This window comes from Paramisgurnus dabryanus, chromosome 22, assembly GCF_030506205.2.
Source record: "Paramisgurnus dabryanus chromosome 22, PD_genome_1.1, whole genome shotgun sequence".
NCBI lineage: Eukaryota > Metazoa > Chordata > Actinopteri > Cypriniformes > Cobitidae > Paramisgurnus > Paramisgurnus dabryanus.
Window position 1 is genome coordinate 15,833,075 of NC_133358.1, and position 21,859 is coordinate 15,854,933.

At 36.8% G+C, this 21,859-nt stretch overlaps 2 protein-coding genes across 2 annotated transcripts; one reads left to right on the forward strand and one right to left on the reverse strand.

Annotated features, from left to right (window-relative positions):
* Positions 1-3,525: 3,525 nt before the first annotated feature.
* Positions 3,526-6,528, forward strand: LOC135785577 (uncharacterized). The gene is made up of 3 exons (XM_065295025.2): positions 3,526-4,033; positions 4,255-4,496; positions 5,479-6,528. The coding sequence occupies exons 1-3, from the start codon at positions 3,912-3,914 to the stop codon at positions 5,577-5,579; spliced, it is 465 nt and encodes a 154-aa protein (XP_065151097.1). The 5' UTR covers positions 3,526-3,911; the 3' UTR covers positions 5,580-6,528.
* Positions 6,529-7,743: 1,215 nt separating this feature from the next.
* ipo4 (importin 4) lies at positions 7,744-20,319 on the reverse strand. The gene is made up of 30 exons (XM_065294929.1): positions 19,968-20,319; positions 19,777-19,863; positions 19,604-19,683; positions 19,481-19,522; positions 18,658-18,787; positions 16,787-16,966; positions 16,630-16,695; positions 16,286-16,387; positions 16,106-16,189; positions 15,821-15,970; positions 15,678-15,731; positions 15,467-15,576; positions 15,260-15,368; positions 13,951-14,080; positions 13,668-13,781; positions 13,074-13,187; positions 12,851-12,974; positions 12,649-12,760; positions 12,290-12,414; positions 12,126-12,203; positions 11,699-11,756; positions 11,497-11,602; positions 11,010-11,203; positions 9,496-9,546; positions 9,250-9,375; positions 8,878-9,104; positions 8,667-8,799; positions 8,498-8,602; positions 8,353-8,422; positions 7,744-8,264 (listed from the first exon to the last, which is right to left on the reverse strand). The coding sequence occupies exons 1-30, from the start codon at positions 20,031-20,033 to the stop codon at positions 8,134-8,136; spliced, it is 3,258 nt and encodes a 1,085-aa protein (XP_065151001.1). The 5' UTR covers positions 20,034-20,319; the 3' UTR covers positions 7,744-8,133.
* Positions 20,320-21,859: the final 1,540 nt, after the last annotated feature.

A 21,859-nucleotide genomic window follows, 5' to 3' on the forward strand; every position in this document is an offset into this window, starting at 1 on the left:
AGACTTAGGACTAAAGTAGTGCAGCTTGTAGTACCATGTTGATAGCAAAGCTTATTTTATATCATTAAAATGAATAAATTAGGAGTTGGTATATCCCTGCTAAATGCTGAGCAGGTGAATTTAAATGAACCCTCCTTTATTTTGGTCCATAGGGGGCAGTACATAACCATTGTACTAATAACCCCTCCCAGTAGTAACCCCTCTATTGACTCGACTGGCTGATACAGGTCATGATCTCATGGCTTAAGGCACACTATTAGACTAAAGCCATGAAACACTTTACACAAATGTAACACCAGACAGCGAACATCCTACAGGGCAGAATCAAACCGAAACCAAACAATGACACAGTTGGGTGCAGATTAGAGTGACGTATGCAGAACAGACATATTTGGCAACGTAATAGTTAGCGTGAAGTGTCACCACAAAACTATGAACAGTCAACAACCGAAGCCAACATCCCACCCCATAGCACACATACTTTGAATTTCAGATTCAGTCTGTGAAGAAAATGTTTTGAGATGTTATTCATTGCCTAGTGCACTAATAGTGTAGGGAATCCCTAATACGATAAAAATGTGTACAGTACCTGTTGTGCATTGCATACTGGCATCAGGAATTTGACATGAAAATCGGACATAATCATTTGCATAAAACACTGACAAGACAAAGATTTGGGAAGTGTTTGCTATCAGCATTGAGTGAACGAAGCAGACTGGAATGTCAAGCAGCTTGTGTTAGTGGAAAGAAAGGACAGAGGTTGAGAGGTCACGGAGAAGGCAGAGGACCATCGAGGTTCTGCAGATGGTCATAAACATGCAAAGTTATGGGCTGACATGTTTCCTGAAGTGACACTTCACTGTAAGCGCACAATAAATCGTTCAGTTCAAGTAATCACCTGTCAGGGAACACAACAATGCTGCACTGCATGCGGACAATGAAGTTCTGTGGGTTTATCATTTAATAAACTGAGCAGCTTACTAACTGACAAGTATCATACTCTTGACCTTTCGACAACAAGATTAACAACAAAGAAGCATGATATCGATTATTTTATATTTGTACATTTAAAGTGTCAATATACTTGTTAAATATGGATAATATATCAATATTGATAACAATTGATCAATATATATCTGTATAAAATTAGTGAAAGCACCAGTAACTACTGTATAATGGCATTCTAGCAAGATTCCTAAACGAACCTTATTAAAACAGAGTAAAGGGTTATTTATAGTCACACGTACATTTCCCCCCCGTCTTTCCATAGCCTAACGCACACCTCGCCAGAAATGTAACAATGCTTCCGTCCTATGCGGACCACAAGCGCTGTGATTGGTTCACTAGAAGCCTCCCATCTAGTAAAAAATAATAAAAAATGTGTAATTGGACCTGGTGTGCCTCATAAGTCTTGAAAAGTGAAGCCGCTGGCTCTTGGATCGCCCCCTGGTGGCTGGCTGCAGTACAAGTCATAAACCCCACCCGCTCTATTCAAACAAATGGGACTCTGCTCTAAATAAAAAATGTATTTACGCTTCCAATAAAAGTTTCCGAAAGATGGTTTTGGTCCTTTCAGGTAGTTGATATCACGCTGATATATGTACATTTGTGTTTTGTTGTGATACGTTTTATTCTAGCTAGTAATTTGATGCTATAGAAAAGGGGCGTGTCGTTATGATTGGCGTGGTTGAATTGGGCGTGCGAGCGTTTGGGCCGAACTTTGATACCGTGGCTCCGCGGAAGATTCCTTCTGCGCATGCCTTGGCTCCAAACTGACGTTTTTACTTAACATGGCGGCGACCATGGTCGGACATTTTTGGCTTCAATTCATTACAATCGTCCATCTTTTTTACAGTCTATGAATTGGACATATTGGACAGCAATGCAGAAGTATAAATGAAAAGGGTACAGCATCGTGGCTACATTATAGGACCTATGCAGAACTAGAATGAGCCCTTTAGTTGTTTTATACCTGGTATATGCAAAATAGGAACCCTCACAGAGCTAGCGAGTTAGTATTGAAAGCAAAATTTGAGATGACGCACAGAATTAATTTGCAATTTAGACTGTTGGTTAGTTAAATTTAAATTGGTTGGTCAGTTAATATTTTGGTTGGTCAGTTAGTTGGTTAGTTAACTGATTGTTGGTTGGTTTGTTGGTATGCTTGTTAGTTGGTTAGCTAGTTGGTTAATTTATTGGTTGGTTAGTTAGTTAATTTGTTGGTTAGTTAATTAATTGATTAGTTGTTTCGTCAGTTACGTACTGTACAGTAGTTGGTTAAATTATTGGTTGGTCATTAGTTGGTTAGTTAACTTATTGTTGGTTAGTTTGTTCTAGTTAGTTGGTTAGCTAGTTGAATAATTAACTGATTGATTGGATGGATGGTTGGTAGGTTTTTTCAACCTGATCTCACAAAATACGTGAAATAGTCACACATTATTTTGCTCAGTTTTGCGTGGCATTGTCACGTATTTCCACCATTTTACGTGCCCGTGCCACGCATTTCATTTACGTGTCAGTTTCACGTATTGGTTAATAAACAGTTTTCCCTATTTTGTTACAATTGTCGCTTCGGTTTGGGGTTAGAACAACTTTCTGTTATATAAAATGACTTTCTTACCCAAACACAACTCTAACCCTAACGTCAGGCGCCAATGAATAAAAAGCATACGAAAAAATAGTATATAAACCAATACTTAACTCTTTCCCCGCCAGCATTTTTTTTAAAAGTTGCCAGCCAGCGGCAGCATTTTTCATGATTTTCACAAAAGTTTAATGCCTTCCAGAAAATGTTCTTCTTTAAATATATAAACAAACAATATATCAGATGAAAGAACAGACCCTCTGCTCTCAAACAAAAAAAAAACGTTTCATCCTACCTTCATTAGTTCTCTTGTAATCACCTCTCAAACATGGGTAGGTTTCTTCAAAAACACAAAATTTTGAGCAAAAAGCTGAGATAATTCCATTTTTGCGAAGGACTTTTCATAGAGATCAGATGCAGAGCGATCTTTAAAACATACACGGAGTTCTTTCTCTTTCACGTGAGGCACTACTTCCGGGTTGTATAATAATAGCGGTATTGCAGAAAGACGGAAAATCTCGTCATTGGCGGGGAAGCGTTTTCTCTTAATTGACGAGATATCTCGTCAATGGCTGTGAAAGAGTTAAAGTGACATCCTAATGCAAACAGCAAACCTCAAACCGAAGCGACAATTGTTTAAAAATAGGAAAAACAGTTGAGTAACCAATATGTGAACCTGGCATGGAAAAGAAATGCGTGGCACGGGCACGTAAAATGGCGGAACTACGTGACAATGCCATGCACAACTGAGCAAAATAATGCGTGACTATTTTACGGAAATTTGTGAGATCATGTTGTTTTTTTGTGTAACATTTTTTAACCCAAAGTTGTAGTACCAAACACAAGTACAACACATACACATGAGGGAGGACAATAAACAACTCTCCATACTATAATATGTCATCCTGACAGACTAATAAACCTCACAGGTTAGTGCCACATTACACACATTCGCAGCGAGCATTTAAATCTCCACTGGATGACTGAATACTCCCCAGAGTTTCATGACTCCTTTCTCCACAAGCCCACAGTGGACAGAGAGATCCATCTGAGAAGATTTTTGTCTACATTTAGTTTAATGTGACCTTAAGCTTGAAGACCATCAGCCGACTCGGAGAAGAAAACATATAGCCAGAAATCCTTTTTAAAGAATCAACTTAATGATCATAGACAAAGGTAAAGGAAAATTGAAGAACGATTTTTAGTCAACACAGCAGTGTCAAACTGAAAGAAAGATTCAGAGGTCCAGCAAGGGGCTCAGCCCCAGGAGACACAGGTAAATACTGACGCTGGGGAAAACCAATTCGACCCCTCCATAAATGACAAAATGGTGCGAGCTGAGATGGAATGGATTGTGCCCATGTGTGTGCGACTGCCCATTGAAGTATTGAGTCTCGACCAAGCTTTTCCTTTCCTGAACACCACGCTTGCCGACCTGGGCATCGAAGAGTAAGTTTAAGATGACACATTTATTAGTAAATGTACGTTTTATTGTGTTAAGTATTTAAATGGTAATTTTATGGGAGTCTTTTATTAAAACATTACCTATTATAGTATGTGCCAAATTTATTCTTAAATTTAGTCTGAGAATATTGAGTCTATAACATGCCCAAAGCTTGTGCTAGAAATGGCTGGGTGTTGGTGACCTGTTAGTATCTTACTGTGCCTAGGTCAGCCGTGAAGGAGCGTGTGGTGTGGGTGGACAACAAGCGCACAAGGGTGAAGGGGAAAACTGGAAAGCTGAAGGAAAAGGAGGTGACTATATTGGAGGTGCGTGTTAAAGCTCAGCACCCTGGAGAGCATCAGTCTCAGGAGATCATCTACAGCACTGAGTCTCACACCGATCGCCTGTACAGCAGGAGTGGGGTGGACATACTGCCGTGGAGACACACACAGCCAGGTGGATACACAGGTGAGGCGCTAAACATGTTTGAATGATAAATATATATATATCATATACAAAAAAATTCTATATTTATGACCCTGCCTTGAAAAACACGGTCTGAAGTCATTTTTGTAATTTAATGGTATGGCTCAATAATTTTAAGAACATTTAGTGAAAATATAACCTTGATATCTTTAATTGTAAAGAGTAAGGTCATGTCAAACATTGAAATCAATGTGAAATCAGCCTGAATTTCACAGACAGGGTCACATGTTTGATCAAACCACATTTATTGGCAGATGACCTCATAAAAGTGTTGGACTGAAATCCTTTGCACTTGGCAAATGCTTACCATCGACGTTTGGACAGTTTTCAATTTTAACAATGACTTAATTTCATCACTATGTTAGCTATGTCTTAGTTTATTTGCATACGCAGTCTTATAAAATTTGACTGTGACGTGTGCGCTGGAGCTTATTAGTGTAATGGCCTTCCAAATGACTTTTAACTACTTACATTTATCTATTTGGCATCTTGTAAGTAAGTACTTTGAGTCGTATATACCATTAACACTCTTTTAGAACTTTAAAAATCAAGAAACAGAGTATAAGAGTATTGTTGTTGCTGACTTTTTATTGCACAAGTAATGTTCACACTCAATTACAACTAGTATTGCTACAGTCCTTCTGAACATAATTTTATCAGCAGTTTTTGCACGCTGTCGGTTTCCATTAGGCCACTGTGTCCGAACTCATAGTAACATAATGCTCAATTCCCGACAGTTAGCTAACAGATGACATCTGCAAATCAGTGAGGTGAGCTAACATAACATTCACAGCTGCTGAGTAAGTGTGTCGGGTATTTGCACACTCAGCAGTCACTTCTGTAGACGGGTGTCGAGTGTTTGATGTCCCTTCTCTTTACAACCCTCAGTGTTTTGAGTTTCAAGGAAATCTGATGTACGTAAAATACAATGCTAACGAATAACGTTCCTTTTGTTTTCCCTTAGCTGAAAATGAACTCCAGCCAGTGGAGATGATTCTGGCTTTGGACGTGATGTCGGGAATTCAAGCCCAAATGGCAGAAAACAAAAGAAATGGGACTTGCTAAATGAGGAATGAGATTTCTGACAGCCAGGCTGTAGCAATGAATCAATGAATATTTTAAACTGATGCATGACAGCAACAATGTCAAAATTTCTATGTGCTGTGCCTTAATTGAAGGATTTTTAATATATGTCACTCTGTCTGTGAAATCCATGCTAAAGTATATTTGGAGCATCAAAGTTTGATTTCACTCATCGATTTCATGACCTTACTCAGTCAATATTAAAGATATCAAGGTTATATTTGCACACACTGTTCTTTACATAATATTGTTCATTTATCTAGTAATCACTTAAAATGACTTAAAGGATCAGTTTGTAGAGATTTATTTGCATCTAGCGGTGAGATTGTGCATCTACAGCTCATGCCTCACTTTTGAAATGCATAGTGAAGCTACAGTAGCTGGCAAAGGACAAATTTGGCATCGTCTGAGACAACGTAGTGATAATATGCACTCTAGTAAGGCCCCTATCCCACTCCTCATCAGATAGCTGTGCCCCCAGATCATTTTCCCACTGTTCTCGAATATGTGAAATGGAGAGGTTGCAGCTATCCATGATTTGGGAATAAATAAAGGATATTCTACTCTTGTTGAGCCTGTTAACCCTTAATAGGGAATCCAAACAAGAAGGAGGGGGAAGTGCCGATAATATGCACTCTATAGAGCAGTTTGTCCATTTAGGGCTACGTAGAAACTTGACTGCGACTTCCATGTAAGGAGACCTACGGTGTACGTAAATAAAAATTACTCATTCTAAGGTAATAAAAACAATACAGTTCATTATGTAAGGTCTTACATAAGGTCTATACACCATTGATAATATAGTTATGGAGATTATATAGCATTTTTGTCAAGAGATCCTTCTAAAAGTTACACAATGCACCTTTATAGGATTAGTCAATTTTCTTAAAAAAAAACAGATAATTTACTCACCACCATGTCATCCAAAATGTTGATGTTTTTCTTTGTTCAGTCGAGAAGAAATTATGTTTTTTGAGGAAAGCATTCCAGGATTTTTCTCATTTTAATAGACTTTAATGGACCCCAATACTTAACAGTTTTAATGCAGTTCAAAAAATGATTATTGTTTAAAATGATCCGCAAATGCGCATTTCATCTATGTAACACGTGACCTTTCCAAGGCATTACGCAATTACGCGAGGTCACGCTGGTGCATCACACGAACAAAGGAAAACGAGTAGTTGTGGTTTAAAAGTGCATGTTTTTATTTTTCTTGCCAAAAATGACAATCCTTTTGCTAGATAAGACCTTTATGACTTGTTTGGGATCGTTGAGAGTCCTTGGAAACTGCAATTTTTAACTGCATTAAAACTGTTAAATGTTGGGGTCCATTGAAATCCATTAAAATGAGAAAAATCCCGGAATGTTTTCCTCAAAAAACATAATTTCTTCTCGACTGAACAAAAAAAGACATCAACATTTTGGATGACATGATGGTGAGCAAATTAACTGGATTTATTTTTAAGAAAATGGAATAATCCTTTAAGCTGGTTTTCACAGACTGGGTCACATTTTACGTCTTGCTTTACATTGCAATATAACCACACTTTTTAGTTTGGTTGAGAAAATTAATATTCTATAATAAGAGGGTTTTCAACGATATGCCTAATTTTGTATTTTAAAATTGTAATTTTACAAATAAAAGCCAGCTCGTCTACACACAGTTAGGAATTCACTAAATATAAACCATGTCCACTCCTATCATGCATCATGAATAAATGCCAGGTTTTAATGGTCTCCTGCATTATTAAATGAATTACTGCTGCCATGATCAGATGAAGTGTACACAAATCTCTCTTTTCAATAAATGTCATTTACAGCCTGCTGTCTGTGCACAAAAGTGGTGCAACTGTTATCTCCAAAATCATTTTTATGGTATAATTTGCTGATGCATAAACGTACTAATGGTGCATTTAGCATTTAACGGAGTTGGTCTGGAAAGAGACTATAAACACACAGAGCAGCCTAATATAACCACCTTATACATTTCCAATAAAAAATGTGCCTTTTTAGAAAAACAGATTCATTTTGGAAACCAAGGTCAACATATAGCCGAATTTCTGTGATATACATTTCTGTATAATTTAACAGTGAAAATGTTGGAGATTTCCTGGTTTATATTCAAGAAAAGACAGAAACAACAATGAACAGTTCATAGAAATATATTTTTTCCACCACAAAAGCAATTCAAGGCTTCACACTCGAATATTAAGCCGTAATTTCATGGAATATGAACAATAGGTGGCAAAGCAGGAAATTCATTGAGACATGCACACAAATGACAAAGTAAACAATAATGGAAAAAGACGACATATACCTTGACACAGATTAGTAAAACAAAATAAAACGGACAAAACATGAACTAGGCAATAATTTAAGAGATAATCGTCTCAACCCCTTTACTGCTGTATTATAGCCAAGTGCTCCAGTGAGTTTATGCTCAGCTAATGGATTTTGCCAATTACTAATATAATAAAAAATCCTATTATCTATTTGGCTAGCTTTCACAAGAGTGGAAGACCTCTGGGATAAGGTGCTATGATTGACTGACAGCCATGGTCATCACGTTTCTCTTTTCATCCGGAAGTGACATCACAGCATTCTGAAATTCCTGCGAGTGCTGCTGTGCCAGACCTCTGAGCACCATCAACATAGCATTTTGAGTTTCTAAAATGAATATAAAGTGAGTAAGTAAACATAGTGATGTTATAAACACATCACCCAGAATATGAGAAACATAAACATGAATCCTCACCAATATCAATGTTCTTTGTGCCCAGTAGATGACTGGCAGCGGATATTATTGGCTTGAGCTGACTAACAACCTGAAGGGAAAAATAAGAAGTCACTACACTGACAACACTTCCTATAGGAAGCTGAAATAGAAAGGGGGCTTTTACCAGCGTAGGGTTGTTTGAATAAAGAAACGCAAGACATTTATAGATGGTCTTGTTCTCCTCCATATCCTCCTTAAGAGGGAGACAAGCCACAAGTGCAGGAAATACCTGGGAAGAAAGGAACGGTTAGTATGCAAAGCATTACACATAGTATGCTAATATAATGATCTACCTGTTCGAGTGGGACCCCCTCCACATGGCTCAGGATCATCCTGCAGAGGGCAGCACACAGGTTGTCAATCACTCTCAGGTCGGACTCTTTAGAGAGCAGATTAGAGAAAAGCGACAGCATCATGGGGTAGTCACTGAAGAACGGGGTCAAGGTTCAGACAGAGAAGTCAGAGAGCAGACGCACACATACACACAAAGTTTTTAAAGGATACTTGGCAACGATGGGACCGGCGGCCTGTGCGAGAGATCCCAGTGCAAACACGCTGTTATTGCGCACTTCTGGGTCACTGTCCCTAACTCCTGCCACGAGCACCGGCAGCAGCCGATTGGACAGACGCCCGGCAACCGCCCTGCCTCCAGCAACGTCCACCAATGCGTGGAGGGTCTCGCCAATTGTGCCGATGGAAAATGAGCGGTCTGCTTCAGTGCATGAGGATTTCTGAAATTAAACGTGACCAATAAATAGCAGTGTACCATCACCGTATGCAGTCTATATTATATTCACTGCACTACATGCGGTAGGCAAGATGTCTGTGACTACCTATAAAACAAGAAGGGCACGGCTAAAACAAGAAGAGACTTACGGCTTTGCTCATGATGAGAGGCAGCAGGTCATTGAGGTGAGGGTAAAAGGTCTCTGCGGGAACAGCTGATGCTAAAACAGGAATCCCTTCACCTGCGAACTCCTGAAGCATGGCATCAAACTCTGCCTGACACACACACAAATACACGCACTTTAACACATTTGTCACAGTCTTTTAAGTCAATTGTGTCATTGCTGACATCAAACCATGACTAAATCTTAAAAGCCGTTAAATAATTTTAAACACCTGCTGGTCGTCATCGTCTGCTTCATCTTCACCCACATCCTGACACACAGTCTGCGCAAAACAGAGCGAAAGAGGATTACAAAGTGTAAGAAAATAAACACCCACCCACGTGTGACTGCAGATTTATGTAACGCATTTGAAAAATAAGAATAAGCTGCCGTACGAATGCAGTCTGTGTCAGTTCATTCGATTACTTCATACACCTGACACAGATTAACTCTTGTTTTGACCTAAAAAAGATTTTTATAGGTTCATTTGTCTGTGATGGTGTTCATCTGCTCTCTGAAGATGCCATTTAAGGAATCTCATCTAACAAAGACCAGACAGCAAGGCACAAGGTGCTCTTAGAAAAAAAGACTTTAACTCTTTCCCCACCATTGTCGAGTTATCTCGTCAATTAAGAAAAACATTTGCATAAAAAAGTGTTTCTGTAGAATTTTAATGTTAATCTGCAATACTGCAATTACCCAATTTATAAAAAAACTGAAGCCAAAATGTTATTTACTAATTTTAAACTCTATATCCATTTCGATAATCGATCTAAATCTGATCTCTAAATAAATTCCTTCACAAAAATTCAATTGTTTCAGCTTTTTGCTAAAAAAGTGTTTTTAAAGACAAAACATATTTAAACGTTTATAAGCGGAGAAAAAAAACATACAATGAAAAAAATTATTTTCAAGAAAACATTTTCTTAGTATTTTTGTCTTGTTTTCAGTAAAAATATCCAAAAAATCTTAAATTAAGACCCAAGATATTTAAGTCTAGGTTTTGGACCAAAAATATTTTGTGCATAAAACAAGCAAATTGAATTTAGGGTTTAAGAAAAATTTTCAAAAAAAATTTCTTACCCCATTGGCAGAATTTTTTGCTTGTTTTATGCACAAAATTACTTTTTTGATATTTTTGGTCTAAAAACTAGACTTATTTTCTTGGGTCATTTTGCTTATCAAGAAAAAGCATCTTTATTCAAGAATTTTTAGATATTTTTACTGAAAACAAGACAAAAATACTAAGAATTTTTTTTCTTGAAAATCATTTTTTTGCAGTGTAAATAGGATGAAAGATTTTGTCCCGTTGTTTGTTTGAAATATATACACATATATACACACACATGTATATTTTTTCTTAAATTTTTTTTAGAAGAAAATTTTCCACAAAGGCATTTTGTGAAACTTGTGAAAATCACAAAAAATGCTGGCGGGCAACTTTTCAAAAAAAAAAAAAATGAAAAATTAATAAAAAAAATGGGTTAAATCAGTGAGAAATTAGTTAAAGGGATTGTTCACCCAAAAAAGACTATTTTGTGATGAATTACTTTTTGATTTTCTTTCTTTGATGGAAACAACAGATTTTTTTTTAAGGAAATGTGTAAGTTGTCTGATGATGCGGGAGTTTTTTTGATGAAACTTAACTTTAATGTGTCTTGCATAATATTTAATTCAGTCAACGTTTCTGGGCTCGGTGCTAAAACTTTGCCAGGAGGTTTTGGTATGAAATTGAGAAAGTCTGACCTTTTTCTTAAGCACATCTCTGATGGCATTACTGATCTCAGCCAGTCTCCCTGGAGCCTGCAGTGCCTCCCCCTGGCAGGATTTAATCAATGCATTCATAGTCTCCAGAACAGCCATCACCACCTGCCTTTCCCTCTCCTGTCTTATTGCCTCCAAAAAACAGGGCAAAACTACCTCCAACAACTTATGCAGAGCTGCAGAGAAAGAGAGACCCCATTAATGAAAGACTTCTGGGTAACTATAAGATCTTTTCACACTGACCGAAGCTTATGTAACAAAATTATAATTGAAAAGGGTTGTGAAGCACTCAACATCAATCAAGACAGTTAAAAGTGAATCCTGTCCTGCCAAGTGAAGTTCCTCCTAATTACTTTCTGGAGGCATCAATAATGAGTCAAAGACACAGCGCAGATGAAAAGAAACAGAGAGAGTGATGTGAATAATAAATAAAAGGGTCGAGACATGTGTACTGTGGGTGCGGGTGTACCCTGGTGGTTGGCCTCGGTTGGGATTTCCTGCCATACTTTGTGCTGAGCTCGGCAGAACTGGCCCATCGCGCTAAAGGCGGCCCTCCTAACATCCTGATGGGGAAACTGATGGATGCACAAACACAAAAGACCACAAATGTCACCAACAAAAGGTTTAAACTCAATAAAACACCCAGTGAAACACTGCAGTTAACTCCTTACATCACGGAGCTCATACACCTGCTGGAAGCTAGACTCCAGGAAGGGCTGGAACGCCACTCTGGAAAACAGAGACAGATTGTATCAGTTAGATTTTTAGGGTGCATGTGTGTGTAAGAATGTTTGTTAAAGATATTAATATGAATATATTTTATATTATGTCATGTAACCTATATAAAGACATACAAAATCACTGTCCAATTTGACAATTGCCCAATACTTTGTGGACTCAAATGACTTCTGCTATTTCACCACTCCCTACCGTACTGTATTTTCTTTTGAATACTCTGTTGTTTTAATTTAGATCTTATTATCCATTGCACACTGCCTTTATTGTAGTCAAAGCAGCTCCAGGTAAAATGTGATATGATGAAAACCTTTAGTTTGTATATGCAATGTGCGAGTGTGTGTGCAAAACATGACTCAATACCCCGTGTTAAAAGCGATTTCACCCAAAGCATCACAGGCATCTTCCTTCTCATCGATGTAAGAATTTTCCACGCTGAACCTAAAAGATGACACCTTTGATAAGCACTCTTAAATAAAATAAAACTCAACACAAAGGCTGATAAAAAGAGACAGGGACAGACGTACCCTGCAACATCTCTGTCATCGACCTCATTGTCTCCATCTTCTTCTAAAACAGCATCGCCCTCCTCCTCATCAGCATCATCATCATCATCCAGGAGCACAAACTGTTTTTCTTCCTCTAAATGAGCCTGTGTGGTAGACGAGACAGAAAACCGTCACTGAACTACATTCTGATACCTTCAAAATAAATTTTAATCTTATATAAGCCCAAAAAATTAAATAAAATAACGTCTTTGAGTTTCTAATGATGTATTGGTTGTCACGATTAATGTTAATTTCACAGTTCATTGGGTCACTGGTGAGCCACCCGTCAGGAATAAAATATAGGATAATAAAACATGAAAGAACATTACTGGATTTACCGTCACACCCTCTGTAGATCTGAGTGACAGCTGCATCACAGTGGTGATGGACGTCAGGTGAGGAATTAAACAATCAGGACTCACTGCAGATACAGACGAGAATAAGCTATATCTAGAGAGAGAGAGAAAAAGAGTAAGAGGCTGTGTGCGTTTGTGTAAATCTACAGGCTACAGTTTTAAGATCAGATTGCAAATGTCATACGTGCAGCGCCTCAGGTCTGGATCATCCACTGCATCAGTGAGGTTTAAACCTAACTGTACACATTCAGCTGCCAATGGACTGAAGACTTCCTGACCGACACTGCGGGCCAACACAGAGAGGGTGTCTGTGAAGAAAGGGACAGATAAGTAACATAACAGTACATCCCTTAATCACACATTTAGATTCACTATTAAACCGATTCATTTTGGGTTATTGTTTTTACCCAGAGCCTGTGTCTGCAAGGCCCTCATCTCTTCTCGTGTGTCTATCAGGAAGCCCTTCAAACTCTCAATCACTGGAGGAAAGTAAGGCACTAACATCTCTTTGGCTGCATTCGCTAAAAAAAAAATATGGCAAGGCCAAGCAGAAATTTAACATTGTAAATGTCATTTTAAAGCACCCCTATTATGGAAAATCCACTTTTACAAGGTGTTTGGACATAAATGTGTGTTGACAATGAAAATAATCCACCCACTACTACTCTATTAATCTCTATTTAACCTGAGCATTCTCATTATACATGCTGTTTTGATTCTATTGTTAATGTGATGTCACACTAACAAATCCCCGCTCACAGCCACTGACTGCCTGGTTAGGGTTAGCACATTGTAGAATAAATACTATTGTCCCAGACTGGATTCACAGGAATCAGATAATTTTTTAACCAAAAGCAGTAGCTCATGTGCATTTAAAGGTACACACATGCTGTAACAAATGATCTGTGGGGTATTTTGAGCTGAAACTTTACAGACACATTGTAGGCACACCTTGTAATAATGGGCATAACATTGGCTCTTTAATGGATTCAGAGAATTACCTATTGCTCCAATAGCGCTGACAGTCAGCTCTTTGAGTTTAAAGTTTTCAGCATTGTTAAGTCCAGACAACATAGTTTCCATTAAAGTGGGCAGATAGGGCTCGATATCTTGACCTAATGTAAACAGGTAAAGAAAGCATAAAACACAAAATAAGAAGGGGTGGGGTTAAGGAAAAAGAAAAATTCAGAAACACTATTTTTATAAAGCTTAAAGTTTATCATTGATCAAATATACATAATCATTAAAAGACATAGACATAATTGACTATGTCCGCATTCTAACCTAAGTTCTCTAGAAAGTTCTCCAGGGCATAGAAGGCTTTGGTCATGTGGCCGATCGTGGACTGGTTTAATGCAGACAAGTATCCAAGCAACAATGGCATCAGCTCAGCATGAAATTTGCTCACATCCGGCTACGAAAGAAAATTAAATTAATTTATTTACTGACATACGTAATTATACAAAGCATAAAAAGTACATTTAGTTATTTATACGAGAGTCGATCATACTTAAAAGGAAAAAATCACAGTTTTTCAATATTTTACTATGTTCTTACCTCAACTTAAGTGAATTAATACATACCTATATTTTTCAATGCGTGCACTTTTAATCTTTGTATAGTGCCTCATGAATGTGTTAGCATTTAGCCTAGCCCCATTCATTCCTTAGGATCCAAACAGGGATGAATTTAGAAGCCACCAAACACTTCCATGTTTTCCCTATTTAAAGACTGTTACATGAGTAGTTACACAAGTAAGTATGGTGACACAAAATAAAATGTGGCAGATTAAAAAATGAGAACTATACTATTATTATGCCCAAGGTCGAAGTGCTAAGTGCTCTTCCGCCATACAATATAGTTCTCATATTTTTATCGGCTTAAAAAAATTGCCACGTTTTATTTTGTGCCACCATACTTACTCGTGTAACTACTCATGTAACAGTCTTTAAATAGGGAAAACATGGAAGAGTTTGGTGGCTTCTAAATTCATCCCTGTTTGGATCCTAAGGAATGAATGGGGCTAGGCTAAATGCTAACACATTCACGACACGCTGTACAAAGATTAAAAGTGCACGCATTGAAAAAAGATAGGTATGTATTAAATCGTCTAAGTTGCGGTAAGAACATAGTTAAATATGTTTTCCTTTAACTCTTTTCCCCACCATTGACAAGTTATCTCATCAATTAAGAGAAAACGCTTCCCTGCCAATGACAAGGTTTTATGGCAATGCATATATATGCTTTTGTCCACTAGGTGGTGCACTTAACCAACTTTTAAAACACTGAAGCATTCAATGATCCATGTTTTGATCATCGCTCTGCTTTTGATCTCTAACAAAAGTCCTTTACAAAAAGGCAATTGTCTCAGCTTTTTGCTCAAAATTTGGTATGTTTAAAGAAATCTTTTTTTTTTTTAAAGCAGAGAGTCTGTAATTTAATTTGATATATTGTATGTTTATATATTTAAAGAAGAACATTTTCGGAAAGGCATTAAACTTTTCTCAAAATCATAAAAAAGCTGGCGCTGGCTGGCAACTTTAAAAAAAAAATGCTGTCGGGGAAAGAGTTAAAATAAAAAATTCAGTCTGACCTGTAGGTGTTCTGAAAACTGCCCGAGGGCAAAGAGTGCTGCGCTTCGGACCACCTGGTTACTGTCAGATAAACTGCGACACACTGTTTGAAGCATTGATGACAGCAACCTAACACACATAGGTCACACCAAAAAAAGGGAATTCAAAAGACTGAATCACTTATGTACTGAAATGTATACACAGTACGGTTGTAGTTCAAAGCCTACTTGGTGCGGATGTGATCTGCACAGCCCTCGGCCAACACAGCCAAACACATGAGACCTCCCTTGCGTTCATATGGGTTCTCACTGGCCAGACAGGCCTGAGTAAGAGGCATCTGCAATAAGATGGGATTTATTAAAATCACTGAACATTTAATATGATGTGTGCTTTTTAATTATGGCTAATGGTTAGAAAAAGTATATTGGCTTTACTAACCAGCTGGTTGAAGAGTTTTTCAGGGGGCATATGAAGAGCCATGGTGTCAATCACCTGCAGGGGAAAAAACATATGAGCAATTCCAGCGTTATGACTGTGACATTTACATAAGTAAGAGAGATAAAGCTGGTGAAGAGACTAACCTGAACAGCAAAGTGTTTAGGATTCTCACTGTTGTCCTCAGTGTCGCTCTCATTATCCTCCGGGTCCTCCTCTCCAGGAGGAGGCGCTGCACTTAGTATGGGAAAAACTACTTGCAGGATAGGCTGTAAAAGCTTGTGCTTCAATACAGCCTGAAATAGAGAGTTTAATTAATATTTTTAATTATTAAAAATCACAGTTTCAAAACTTTATAATAGTGACTTCTTTATAATTAAAAATAATAATAATAATAATAATAAAAATTAGGTAAGAAAAGTGAGTGTTACCTTGTTTTTAAGTCTGATGAGAAATGCGATACACGACAGAGCTTTAACTCGCAGAGAATCACTGAGAGAAACATCTGCGCTGATCTATAATAAACATTACACATATAAACTTTAACTTATTATGGTTAAATGTTTTATTGGCTGATAATTAAAAACAAGCGTGATCTAAAGACTTCTAACCTCCAGGCAAAACCGCACAATCTCTGCGATGTGTGGGACAACAATTGACACCTCACTTTCCATCAGCTCATCAAAAACCTCCATTGCTTCGCTGGCCTGATCCTTAAGAGATCAAAACCAAACACAACTTATGAGATAAAGACTGAAAGATTATCTAAGCCATTGAACCATAATGATCATTGTGCATGCATGCAGATCAATCAGGTATGCATGTAGTTATGCAAGTGTTTAGCAAGTGGTATGCAGGTATGCAAGTGTTTAGCACCTAATTTAGGAACATAAAGCGAGTACTGATTGGAGCATTACCACATGAACAAAACCAAAGCGCATCAAAGCGCTCTCACCTGGTCTGCCTGAATGAGGTGCTTAAGAGCAACGATCAGTTTTGGGATCAGAGATCGCATTAAGTTCTGCAAGACAGAAAACAACATTCTTGTTTGTTATGGAGGTAATACTAAATTTGTCACAAACTATACAGCAAACAAAGGCAGCAGAACAGACCATCTCCTCTGTGCCGGTGTAGGCCGTGATGGATGTGAGCGTGAGAATGGAGTAGTAGAGAGCCGTTGGGTTGCTCAAGTCTTGAAGAACAGTGCCGAATAATTGAAGAAGCTGTTTGTAGTGGGGCTTAAAGGGCTCTGGGTTCGATCCTACAACCTTGCTCAGCAGTAACAAACCAACCTATAGGAACAAAGATTTGTTGGAACAGACAGCATTTAATGTGCATTATTTCAGCAGTCACAATAAATACTTAAACAAAATAATAAACATACCATGATGCTACTGTGTTTTGAGGTTAGGGTAGTTGTAATGCAATACTTAAATTACTTTGGAGTAACATGTATATACTATAGTAAAAAGGTTTGGTCAATACCATGGTATGTATTAAAGAAATAGTTCACCCCCAAAAAATAAAAATGATCATATATTTCACTTACCCTCAAGGCATCCTAAGGGTTTATGGGACGTTCTTCTTCAGCCAAACAGACAAGAGTTATATTACATAATGTTCTGGTATTTTTAGCCTTATAAATGGCATTCATATTGGCCCAATATTAAAGTAAATGTCTTCTAAAGTGAAGCGATGGGTTTTCGTAACATTGGGTCAGATTGGGTCACCTGGCCTTAAAGGGAAACTCTACTTTTTTGATAATTGGCTGATTTTCCAGCTTTAAACACTTGATTTTTACCATTTTGGAATCAATTCAGCCCTTCTCCGGGTCTGGCGGTACCACCTTTTAGCATAATTAATTGAATCTTGTTAGACCATTAGCGTCGCACTCAAAAATGACCAAAGAGTTTCTTTTTTTTATTATTACATTGTGTACTAAGACCAATGTAAAATTAGGAATTTGTTGCCATACCATGGCTGCAGCAGGCGCAATGATATTACGCATCGCCCGAAAATAGTTCCCTTGGTAACTTTCAATAGCAGGGGACTATCTTCAGACACTGCCTAATATCATTTCGCCTGCTGCAGCCATGTTACAACAGCAAATTCCTTGATTATAATGCCGGAATGAGAATATAGTTCCTAGCCGTATCGGCGTCAAAAAATTAAATAATTCTGTCCGTTTCCATTTTTTCTAATGCACGGCGTAAATAAGAAATATATCTAAACTCTTGGGATATATTTGAGCACGATGCTAATGGTCTAATCAGATTTAATGGATTATGCTAAGCTATGCTAAAAGTGGTACCGCCGGACCCGGAGATCAGCTGAATGGATTCCAAAACGGTAAAAATCAAATGTTTAACTCTAGGGGAGCTGGAAAATGAGCATATTTTAAATAAAAAAAAGTGGAGTGTCCCTTTAACTGTATTGTGAACATGCGTACAACTGCATATTATAAAATTTGAAATATGTTTCCTCACTTACCCTCAGAAAGCATTTAATAACAATATGGTTTAGTTTTTCATGGATAGATATGCTTTTTGGAGCTTTAACAATAGGGCACTATCCAATGTCATTATAAAGCTGAAAGAGTCAGTTTATTATTTAATATAACTCAGATTGTTTTTGTTTTTTTCATTTTTATTTTATTGTATTAATATTTTTTTTTTCATTTTCATTTTATTTGTTTATTTACTTAATATGTACAGAAGATTAATGTAAATTTAGTGTCTTTGTATGTAAATCTCAGTCTTGTTTTGTAATTCTCATAGTTATAAATGCCTTTTTGTATCTCCTTTCAAAGCATTGAATTATATTTATATATATATTATATATAATCAATCTCAGACTGTGTTTGGCCAAAAAAAGGCATGATTAAATCATTGGCTAATTTAAATTTTTGGGTGAACTATTTCTCTGCTACAATTACATGTTATTTTATATAAAATGTTAGGTTTAAATATTGTTGTCTTGTAACCTGTCTGTCTTTCGGGTTGTTGCTTTTGGTTGACTGGTTCAGTAGGGTGAGGAGAGCAGGCCAGCTTTCAGGGGTCTCATGTTTTACTAGCACTGCGCTCAGCTGAGAAATTGAATGACGAACTGTATGCCTGAGAAACATAGAAAATGGGAAAAAACGTTAACAACCAGCATAAAAGCAAAACGGTTTACTAGTCTGCTGTTTAGCCCTTGGCTTGTTAATATACAAAATTATCAAATAAAATACTATATTAACTAAACATGCTCTTGTGATACTGTAATTATTAAACATGAAACATGGTATTATTTCTCTGAAATAGGTCAATGTATCATGTAACTATGGATATGGTCATTTTAGGGCAGGGTTCTCCAACTTTTTGTGTGTAAGGGATATCACAATGAATAAAACAATCTGGAGGTATACTTTTTTAAAGGTGTCTACTTAAAACTATTTTATTTTACTTGTTGATATTACTTTATTTTACTTGTTAATGTGTTTTATCATTGTTTAAAATGTTAACATGCATACAAGAAGGCAAGTGAATATAAAAATATGTAATAAATAAATTGAGGCTATTAATAGAATGTACTTGGCACTATGTTGGAGACCACTGGTTTAGGGCATTAGCAAAATTGTAGTCTTAAACATTAGGGGGGTTAAGATATCAACTGTACATGTTTTTAATCATTGTATAAATAATAGGGAGTTGTAACTGCTAGTTTTGATTTTGGGAGTTACCTGTCCCATCCCCCTGGGTATTATCATCTGACACCACTACTGGTCCACTACTGTTTTAATATATAGTACAAGTACACAAACTCACTCTGTTTCTTGCTGAAAAGCTTGCAGCACCACTGCCTTTAGACTGAAAAAGTAAAACAAGATAAGACACACAGGATAAACTCATTGTTTTTTATTAACTTAATTGAAGAAAGAAACATCAAACCTCTCTCTGTGATCTGGACTGATCTTCTTCCAGTGCTTTTTCACCCTCATCCTCAGCATCACAGCCGCTGACTGACGTATCTGATGTAAAAATCAAAAACAGAATAATGAAATAAAGCTCATCATTACTCATAAACTTTACTTTGTATGAAATAATAAAAAAAATGACAGCACCTGTGGATCCTGTGATCCAGTCATAACTGCACATAATGCAGGGATGATGGCTGGATCTTTAAATGCTTGTTTCAACTGAGCTGTCGCCTGAAGTAAATGATATGAATTTGTGAATATCATGGGTGGGTGACATAATATAAACACAAAATGTCACAAATTTGTAGAAATGAGTCAACTAAAATGTTATGTACCTGCTGAATAACAGCGTTATCCGGTTGTGTCAGCTGCGACAAGATGCGTTCAAGCTCCTCTGACATGATTTGATCGTTAAATCCGTTTCGATTCAAACTCACCAAAAAGCCGACACCGGCCACGAGAACAAACCAAATGACAGGCAACTAAACAGTAACGAGTGGGGATTTCTCAGTATTTACAAACTGTTCAGATCAAACAGCATTCATATGAGGTTATTTTAGTGTTATGTTTAGATAATGTTATTATAATCTACGTTAAACTGTAATGGGCTTAGGTTTTCATTCTCTGCACGGGCGCATGAGTTCACAAAGTTGACACGCGGAATGAAAAGACCAAACGCCTCGTGAGTTTCATGTTAAAGAGACAGCAGCACAAAAAAAATGATGCTGCCAACCAGATGATTTGAGCGCGTATATTACCACAGCGCCTTCTATTGTAACGGAGGAAAAATATATTCTGCTAACTTTATTTTGTTTTCTGCATTCTTGTTTTGAAAGGGATTGTGTTGAGGCAGATGCTCGATTGAGACGACGAGGTGCTAACGAGCTATTTGCATGTGAATCTCAATAAGAAAGAGGCAAACGAAAAACAACCATCACCATCATCACTGAAAATCAACACTACTGAAAACAAGCCATTAAGTAGGCTTCTGTTCCCCTAAAGATGATCCTTAAAGTTGATCAACCAGTTTGTTTGATAAAATGTTTTATAATGAAACAAAAACCACTAAGATAAATCAAGTCACAAATGATTGTAGTAGGTTTTAAACTTAACCAGACCCTTTTTTTGGGCAGATTTGGGTTTGCTTTTAAATTGATTTTAAACTTTGACATGCATAGTCTTAATCAGTCAATATTAAATAAATCAATCTATCAATAAAAATTTATTTATAGGGCACCTTACAACAGCCAAAAGGAGCACAAGGCGTTTTCCAGTAAAAACATTAATAGACAAAAGATATAACAACACAACTGTACATAAAAAAGCAGTAGATTCATAAATATATTAAAATTATACTTTCACACAATTTTATTTAAATTTGGATGATTTTATGTACATATGATACAACACAGAGGCCTATTTAAATGTATGGTTGAAGTTTTATTTGCCAAATTTTTCAGCAAGGCTAGTCAGCAATTTAAAATATTTTTAATAAACTAAATATAAGTAGACTAATAATAATAATAATAAAGAAAATTGTCAGTGTCACACAATAAATAAACAATAAGGAATGTACAATAAAATATACATAAACATACACAAATAAAAACACACTACAAGACACAATACTGTAATATAATATAAATCACACAACCTGAGATGATATCAAAAAATAACAAACTGACAGATACATATAAAAAGCTTGCAAACACCTTAACTCTAGCAGCAAGTCTCTTCTTTATGACAGAGAAACCTTGTCATTTTACAGAAGTGAAGCAGGCACATTTTTCCTTATGTGTATAAATAACTGATATATTTAAAAACATTTGGATTTGGAATTTGTAAACATGTTGAAAATATATTGTTTCCCATGCCTCTCCACCCTTTCACACCTCTACCCCATATAAACAGATCTGTAGTATCTCTGATCACATCATGATTGTCTCATATTTTCACCTCTTGGACTACAAACACATTTATTCATATGGTAATTCAAATGCAAACCTGCTTAAGGCATTCAAACTGTCCAGTTCTGGAAAATTCCTATTTGCAAAGTTAACAAAAACAAACATTTTAAGAGATAAACAGGTTCAATTTCAGCCATTTTAGAGTACTTCAAGTTAAATAGGTATAGGACGTTATGTTGTCTTTATAGGATTAACCATGCTAATCTGAAGACATTTAAAGAAAGACAACATATTAGAGAGATAAAAGCCATATTTAATAA